The 9,200-nt window shown below is 35.6% G+C and overlaps 1 protein-coding gene across 1 annotated transcript in view; it reads right to left on the bottom strand.

Annotated features, from left to right (window-relative positions):
* Nucleotides 1–8,254: 8,254 nt before the first annotated feature.
* Nucleotides 8,255–9,200, bottom strand: part of TGFBR1 (transforming growth factor, beta receptor 1) — a 21,418-nt gene continuing 20,472 nt past the window's right edge. Inside the window, exon 7 of the mRNA XM_012638267.1 lies at nucleotides 8,255–8,553. Coding sequence (XP_012493721.1) covers nucleotides 8,428–8,553 — 126 coding nt within the window. The 3' untranslated portion in view covers nucleotides 8,255–8,427. The remainder of the gene's footprint in view (nucleotides 8,554–9,200) is intronic.

Raw genomic sequence — 9,200 nt, 5'->3', positions numbered from 1 at the left:
GGCCTCCCAGAGTGCTAGGATTACAGGCGTCAGCCACCACGCCCAGCCATAATTTCAATTTTTTAATATTGATCTGTATCCTACAACTTTGCTAAATTTATTAGTTCTAGTAGCTTTTTTTGGGTGGATTCCTTAGAATCTTACACGATCATGTACTTGTAAAGACAATTTCACTTTTTTTCCCCAATCTGATACTTTAGTCTTTTGCAGGGGGAACAGGGAGGATCTGGATACAATCTCCATGACAACATTGAATAGAAACAATGAGTGAATGTTCTTGACTTGTTCCTGATTTAAGGAGAAAAGTACTCTTTCACCATTAAGTATGTTAGCTATGGGTTTTTCATAGATGCCCTTCATTAGATTGAGGAAGTTGCCTTCTATTCCGAGTTTGTTGAGTTTTCATCATGAATGGCCATCAAATTCTGTCAAATGCTTTTTCTGTGTCTATTTAGTTGATAAGGTGGGTTTTATTATTTCTTCTATTAATATGGCACATTAATTTATTCTTGGATGTTAAATGAAGCTTGCAGCCCTACGATACATCCCATTTGGTCTGGTGTATAAATCTTTTTATCTGCTGCTGGATGGAGTTTGCTTTAAGGATTTTTGCATCTATCTCCATGGGCTTTAAATACCTTTTACAAACAGGTCTTTAAAAACTATAAATTTCCCTGTAAGCAATGTATTAGCTGCATACTATACATTCTGATATGCTGAGCTTTTTCATTCATTTAAGTTTATTTTCTAATTTCCGTTGTGATTTCCTCAAGACATGGGTTATTTATAAATGTGTGGTTTAATTTCTAAATATTTGGGGATTTGCAAACTTTCTGTTGTTGACTTTTAATTTCAACATTGTTGGAGACCACACTTTCTGATTTCAACCCTTTTGAATTCACTGAGATCTCTTTTATGGCATAGTATATGGAGAATGTTCCATGTGTACTCAAAAAGAATGTGCGTTCTGCTGGTGAGTGATGGTTTATTAAATGTCAGGACAGGTTGGCTGATAGCATTAAGTCTTGTATAAGATTGGTGATTTTCTCTTGAGTTGTTCTATCAATTATTGTGAATGAGGTGTCAAAATCTCCAAATATTATTGGTGAATTATCTATTTCTCCTCTCACTTCTATTATTTTTTTCTTCATGGTATTTTGGGGTTCCATGAGGTGCATACACATTTGTTAATTGTTGAAGCTCCCTGTTGTATTGGCCCTTTTATCATTTGAAATGTCCTTCTCTATTTCTAGTAATATTTCTTGTCTCAAAGCCCACTTTGATATTAATATAGCCATTCTAGTTCTCTTATGGTTACTGTTTGCACTCTGTATTTTTCCATACTTTCACTTTCAAACTATTTGGGTCTTTGAATCTGAAGTATGCCTCTGTGGACACCATATAGTTGATTCTTCCTTTTTTTCATCCTGACAATTTCTACCTTTTGATTCAAGTGTTTAGTCCACCCACATTTAATGAAATTATTGGTACGGTTAGATTTATGGCTGCCATTTTGCCATTTGTTTTCCAAGTGTCTCGTATCTTTTTGCCTCTCTGTCCCTCTCCTGCTGCCTTTTGTGTTAAATATTTCTTGGTGTACCATTTTAATTTCTCTGTGTTAATTTTCTAACTATATTTTTAAACTAATGTTTTAGTGGTTGCTCTTGGGGCTTCAATATGGATTTCCATTATCATAATCTTCTTCAGATTAAGACTAATTTAATTCCAGTAAAATATAGCTTTGTTCCAATATAGCTCCATTTCCTACCCCTTCTTTGTGCTATTATTATAATACGCACTGCATTTGTTATAAACTTAACAATAGTGCTACAATTATTGCTTTATACAATCTTATGCTATTTAAGGAAGAGAAAACATATATTTATTGTGGTAGGCAAATATATACCCAAAATTACCATCCTCTAGTTATTTAATCAAACAATCTCAGTACTGCTTTGAAAGGAGTCTGCAGATACATCTGAGGTTGCTAAATATGAAGATTATCCTGGATTATCCAGATGGGCCCAGTGTAATCACAGGACCCCTTAAAAACAGAAGACAGAAGCAGAAGAATCAGATGCGGTGGAACAGAAGCAGAGGAGAGATGTAGCAGAAGGGGAGACGACAGAGAAGTGCGAGGACAACCCATTATTGCTGGCTTTGACAATGGAGGTAGGGGCCAAAAACTAAGTAACCAGAGTGGCTTCTAGAAACTAAGAACGATCCCTGGCCAACAATCAGCAAGGAAATAGAAAACTCAGTCCTATAACTACATGGAATTGAATTCTGCCAACAACCTGAATGAGCTTGGAAGCCTATTCATCCCAAGCCTTCAAAAAAGAATGCTGCCCAGCTGACACCTTAATTTTGACCTTTCAAAATATGAAGCAGAGAACCCACTGAGCTACATTCTGTCCAGACTTATGAATTACAGAATTCTGAGAATGGGTGTTGTTTTAAGCGAGTACATTTGTAGTTATTTGTTATGGTGGCAGTACAATCACAGTCTTTTGTACTTACCCACATAGGCACCGTTTCTGGTGCTCTTCATTTCATCCTAGAGATTCAAGTCACCATCTGGTGCCATTTATTTTCTGTTCTGAAGGATCTCTTTCGGTATTTCTTTTGAGGCAGATATCCAGAGGCAACAAATTGTCTTAGTCTCTTTGTCTAGGAATGTCTTTATTTTGATTTATTATTTTTGGCCTTCATTTTTGAAAGCTAATTGTGTCCAGATCCTCTAATGCTTATCTTCAACTCCCTCAACTGTTTTTCCCTTTCTCCTCTTAGGAATACTAAGGTTGGCAATCCCCACTTTTTCTAATTCTGTTCTTTCATAGTAGGAAAGAAAACAGTCTTGAGTTTCTTTGCCTTTCCTTTTTTTTTTTTTTTTAGTAGAGACGGGGTCTCGTTCTTGCTCAGGCTGGTCTCAAACTCCTGAGCTCATACGATCCGCCCACCCTGGCCTCCCAGAGTACTAGGATTACAGATGTGAGCCACCGCTCCTGGCCTCCATTTTTCTTTTACTCATACAAAAAAATCTTTTATTTCCATAATGATTTAATATGATATTATTTAACTGCATCTTGCCTATCATTCTTGAAAACCATACATGGCTGAACCATGCACAACTGAATTCTAGCCTTTCTAACATCACTTTTTCTACTCATTTTTTCAGAATAGTCCCACTGTTTTGTAGTTCCCAATTACAAAACCAAAGACATGAAGAGTTGCAAGATATGTCCATCAGGCCATATATGTAAAAACACTTTCCTCCAAATTAGAAAACACAAAGGCAGCAGAGACCTGTATAAAGCTAGTTCTGCTGTTTCTCTGAATCTATGATGTTTTTAAAATAAGTTCACTTTTTTCTAACTTCCAACAAAGCACCACATCCTAGTGGTGTGTATTCTTTATGATGATGAAAGGAAAAAAGATCCCTAAATCCAGTCTTCAAACTGAAGTGACTAGTCTTTTCTGTAAGAGCAATACCATCCGTAAAACCCCTCCCAGAGTCAGTCAAGGGTTTAAGGACCACAACTCCTCTCTGAACCATTTCCCCAGTTCAGCCAAGTTCTCAGCCCCGGGAGACTACTCAAATATACCAAAAGAAAAAAAAAAAAAAGCCTATTACTACAAATTATGCCAATTCTCACAAATCCTTAAATTAGGAAAGAAGATGAAAATACGCAAAATTTTCCTTTAAAAATCACTGAAAAACCTTAAGAATCAAAATAGCGATACCATTTTAACAAACTTAGCAAACGTGCTGAGCTGAAGGCGACGGAGTTCAGGAGTTCACGTGCAGACAGGTCTTGTCCACTGGCAGACCCACACCCCCAAGCAAGCGGAAAGCAGATACCAGGCATGGAGACACACCGGTAAGCAGTTGGGCATTTCTCAAATATGCTACAATCTTGTAACTTGCACTGGGTAGGGTTGGGAAAACCTCTAAAGACTCTTGTAACCCAAAGATTCCAGTCGCTATCTCCAGCAACCGCATTTCATAACAGCATGGCTCACTCCAGTATACATTTATGTTAAAATATACCACTGGTGCTTGGGAAAAAAAAGTATTTTATTTGCATTGCTTCCATGTTTCTACTGTAGTGTTAGGACTTAAGCATCACTCTTCTATTTCCTATTTACAGCTCATTCGGAATATTACTACAAATACAATATACAACTTAAAAAAACTTATGGGGAAATGCAGCTTATTTTTTTTCTCCTCTTTACAGGCTTCTCAAAATCATTCCACTTAAATGAAAATTTATATGGACATTTTCTGTACATATCTGAAAGGGCAGAGATTACCATGATAAAGCCAAAAGAATTTTGCACAAATACAATAAAATACAGAAAACAGAAAGAATAGATGATGTTATCTGGGGTACAAATATAAACAATACAGTACCATTTGAGTAATTTAGCAACATAATATCCATAACTTTATAGAAATAAAACTGCAAACCTGGAGAATGCTCTGACAAATATTAAACATTATATATACAATGAGGTAAATGTACCTTGGTCTCTTGAGAGGTAATTTAAGTTTAAAGCAATTGACATTTTGAAGCATCTCCTTGACATATAAAGAAATATCAAACACCCGATTCCATTGGCACAACGTGAAAAAGGGATATCAAAACATGGTTCATGATATTCAATTCATAAATCTTATTAAAAAAATAAAAACAAATTCACTAAAGTTCCTTTTCAGTTTTAAGAAACAGGTTGAATGTTATTAACCATATTTTTAAAAGTTTACATTTACAAATAAGATTGCATAATGGGATTGAAAAATCTAATGTACTGACAACCCTTATAAAGAAGTCCAGCATTCTTAGAGAGAGGGCACACAGGTATCCAGCGTTCCAAAACAGACACAAGAAGCTACAGTACATGTCCAGAGCTATTTTTTAGGATCTCAAAATATCTGAATTTTCTGACATTTTCTGCTGAGCTATAACAGAACCATTATTTGGAACCTCCACCATTTGGAGCCAGAACACTGCCATGGTCAAGAAACAAAAGAAACAGTTGACTTACAATCTTTCTTTCAGTGCAAGGATAAAAATAAGCTTTTGATATGACATGTCTAATGGAATATTGATTTTGTTGTGCATTTTAATTAGCTCTTTGCCATCTTGTTTTACGAAATAGTCTATATCTGACAGTTCTCAGACACAGAGAAGAAAAAGGTAACTCGTGCACAAGACTATAAAAATGGCCAAGTTACCACGTAAATTTTGTAATAAGAATGGAAATCTGAAATTCTTGACGGCCATGGCACTGTACTCCGACTCAAGGCACTTCTTGAGCACTATCATTACAGCAGAATTACAGGCTCAGCTCTTCGGGCCTACCCTGTTCTAAACAGGATATAAGTGGCCACTGCTTCTGGCACAACTCCCACTGCCGCAGCTGCCATCCCCCTCCTCGTCCAAGGCTAAAGTCAAAGCAGGGCAACCAGCAGAAGCACCGCAAGCCTCATCTGCTCAATCTCCAAACTTGGAGATCCTTCCCTGCCACCTCCAATGACTCAAGGAAATGGAAGTATATCCCACAACTTCCTTCAGCCCTTTTACTGTAGGTCTCGAAAGTGGCTCTTCAATCAAAAGGCTGAGGGGAGGCAATGGTCTTTGAGTCAGGGACCAGCAGGAGAGCAGGCTGGGAGAAACAGAGCTGAAGATAGGAAGGAAGGATGGACCAGGGGTTTCTGTGTCCCACTAAGTCACAATTCCCCCAGTCCCACTTCAGGATACTGACAAATGAATGTGGACAGGTAATTTGCCAGAAGATATGTTTTAGCCAAGTTGAAACTTGGAAGGTAAGCATCTTAGGATAGGCAGTATAAACAAAGGATTGTGTTTCTAAATGAAAAAATTATTACTCTAGTCAAATCTACCTGCAGTTATGGCCACAGTAATCACGATCCATCTCATCTTTTAAGTTACTTTCACTTTCATTATTAGCCAGTTGGGGTTTATCAAACTGTCCCTAGCCAAAAAAGGAATTAACTGCAGTAATATGTAAACTCAATTTAGAACTAAATTCCAACTTTTAAAAAAATTCCCTGATTCATCAAAAGTACATTTTATCCACCTAGGCAAGAACAGTATAATTGCAACTCATCTTTGATTTAACAAAGAATATCTTCAGCAGAAGTTGATTACCTTATATGAAAGTGAGAAATCATGTATTACAACTTTAAATCAGACAACTTTTGGTATGTTCTTAAAATTATATAAAAATAGTTTTAGTGATAAAATGCATTGGTCCCCTGGATTTAATAAAGCAGAACTGGTAGGCTTAGAAATGGCCCAAAAAAAAAAAGAAGTACCTGATCACAGAACTAGAGATTATTATTAAACAAGTAATATAACACAACTATAAAAACAAACCTCTCAAACTCATTCATTTGCTTCGATGAAATCACGGTAACTATAGAAAAAAACTCAAACTTGTAGTCAAAATAGTAACCTCTAAGCATATTTTCCCCATGATGTTTTTAAACACATGAAATTGACATTAAATTCCTATGTAATATGTCATTCATTCTAAAATTACTTTGGTTTTAAGACCAAATAGTCTTTTGAATTTATTCTATGTATAAGAGATAAGACATTATCAGAATGCAACTCATTCATTGTAAATGGCCACTATCTCTTCCTGACCAAAATACTGGAAAGGTTATTCCGACCCTTTTATTGGGGAATTGACAGCACTATAAAGTCAGTCTTGCCTAACAGCTATGATAGTTTCCCCGCCCCCTCAGAATAAGATCACAGTGATAAAAAGGACTTCAAAAACTGTAAAAGCCCTGCAGAGACTTTATAGCACTGGAAGTAAAAACCAGTTATTATAAACTAGTTTCAACTTAATGTAAGAAGACCACAACAAGTTTGCTTTGAACATTTAATCTGACCGAAAACATCTGTAAATGGAGAACCTATATTCAGAATGTTCTTTAGCTACCACCTCTCCCAAATATCAAGGGTGCACTAAATTAATTACATAAATTAAACGTAAATTAAGCAGTTGCAATCTGCAAACATAAGGAAACACTGAATTAAAAGCTGCCTTCCTCAAAGTGTAGTGAGACCTCAAAACCACACTAACTCTAACCTTGGTTACAAAGACAGAGAACCCACCGAACACTTACTCCTATGTAACAAATGTGACTCTCTTACACACCTGTTATCTATTCAAATTATTAACTACCTTTGCCTTCCTAGAAAAAGGCCTATTATTTAACATTAACCGTATTCTAACTTTAAATGTAATTCATCTCTTAAAAAAATAACACTGTCTTTGAACAGATAAAGAAAAAAATGGCTTACAAAATACCACACAACTTTTCACAGGCAGCTAGACAAACTTTCCCTTTTAGAAAAATTAGTCTGTATGCTACAAACTTTTAAATTATTAAAGTACTATAAGCATCTAGAGTGCCACTTGATTTTTTAAAAGTATACTTAGACAACACAATCAAAATGCTTGATATGAGAATATTCAAACATGACCATGATAACGATTTACTAATTAACACCACTTCATTTCTTTAGTGGTTTAAGCACATTTTGGTAGGAGAAAGGCATTTTCAAAATGGAATACCAAATGACATACCACAAAAACCCTTCCAAAAAACAAAACAGAAAAAGTTTGGATTACCCAAATAGACTTTTCAAATTCAAACATTATTGGTTTTAACACACAGACTTTAAGCAATTCCACTTGTTTCCATTGAAAAGACACAGAAGTGGCACTTACTGGTATAGTACAATCCCATTTTGAAGGCATGTAATGTTCTGAATATGTGAAAGAACGATAATAGTATACAAAATACAATTGCATAAATTATCTTCCTCACTACTATATGAGGTCATTTTTAGACTCAAGATAAGAGTTTTATAAGTGTTAGTTTTAAGATCCTGAAAAATGATAGAACAGTACATTCGAAGTCTGAATCAAGGAAACTCTTTAGTGGTTCAGAATCCTCTGAGAATGTACTAACCAGGAGTAAATCACTTTCTTTAAAAATAAGAAATGTTTCATTATAACTTAGCAATCCAGCTCCTTTACCCTTAAAGATGATCTTCAGCACAGCAGAGTTACCTAAAGTTAAGACCAGCAATCATCTTTTTTTAAAAAACAAGTTTTGTTAATAAAAAATTAAGGTAGACTACACAATATTTTGTAACTGTCCTGGGAAAGAAGCGTTCATAGTGCACAGAAAGGACCCACATGGCTGTTTCCCGGGTCCAAAGAAATCCTGGGAAGTTTTTAGTTGACTCTATTACACTGCTGCAAAAAGGAAGCAATATCCTTCTGTTCCCTCTCAGTGAGGTAGAACAATTGACCTCCCAAATTAAAACCCAGGAGCAGATCTGAAGAAAAAAGTAGAGTTCAGGCGAAGCCACAGAATTACATTTTGATGCCTTCCTGTTGACTGAGTTGTGACAATGTTTTCTTAATGCGCAAAGCCGTAAGCCTAGCGGCTCCATTGGCATACCAACATTCTCTCATAATTTTAGCCATTACTCTCAAGGCCTACAAGAAAAAAAAAAAAAAAATTAATACATGCTCTATTTTCCATTGATCTGGATAAAATCTTTACCTGTCAATTTTCTTTTTACATAAGTTTTTTTGTTTCAGTATTATTTGGAATAGCAAATGAGTAGAAACAACTTAAATTTTCATCAAAAGAGCACTGGCACCAGCTGCTGGAAAGCATATGGACAAAGGGTAACTAAGTAGCAGACCTAAAAAAGCTGAATCCTAAACCAGAGCTGGGCAAGGCAAACAAGGAACCTGACTCACATTGAAAATTTAGGTTTGTGCTGTGAAGTATCCACATTGAATTTTAAAAAGATAAAATCTAACTCTATTCTTGTTGATTAAACTATGTCACATACAAATTCTTTGAACACGCTAAGATACATTTCATCTGGGCCTGGATACTTGATTTTGTTGGAGGCAGCAAGCTCTCTCAATATCAGAGGTTCTGCTGAGCCCCACGTTATTTTAAGATGTAAAATCAACCACTGAAGTGACCAGCTTTTTATAGTCTTTTTAAGCTACAAAACTTCCAATTTGGAGAAATATAGCCTTCTTCACCAATATTATAACAGTAATAGCTAGAAATTAAGGAGAGATAAATAAAATTCATCTTACAAATTCTTTAAATTTATAACTAA

Source organism: Propithecus coquereli, unplaced genomic scaffold, assembly GCF_000956105.1.
Source record: "Propithecus coquereli isolate 6110/MARCELLA unplaced genomic scaffold, Pcoq_1.0 Scaffold128, whole genome shotgun sequence".
Taxonomy (NCBI): Eukaryota; Metazoa; Chordata; class Mammalia; order Primates; family Indriidae; genus Propithecus; species Propithecus coquereli.
Note: the sequence above shows the minus strand (reverse complement) of the source record. Positions and strands in the feature narration are given on the sequence as shown.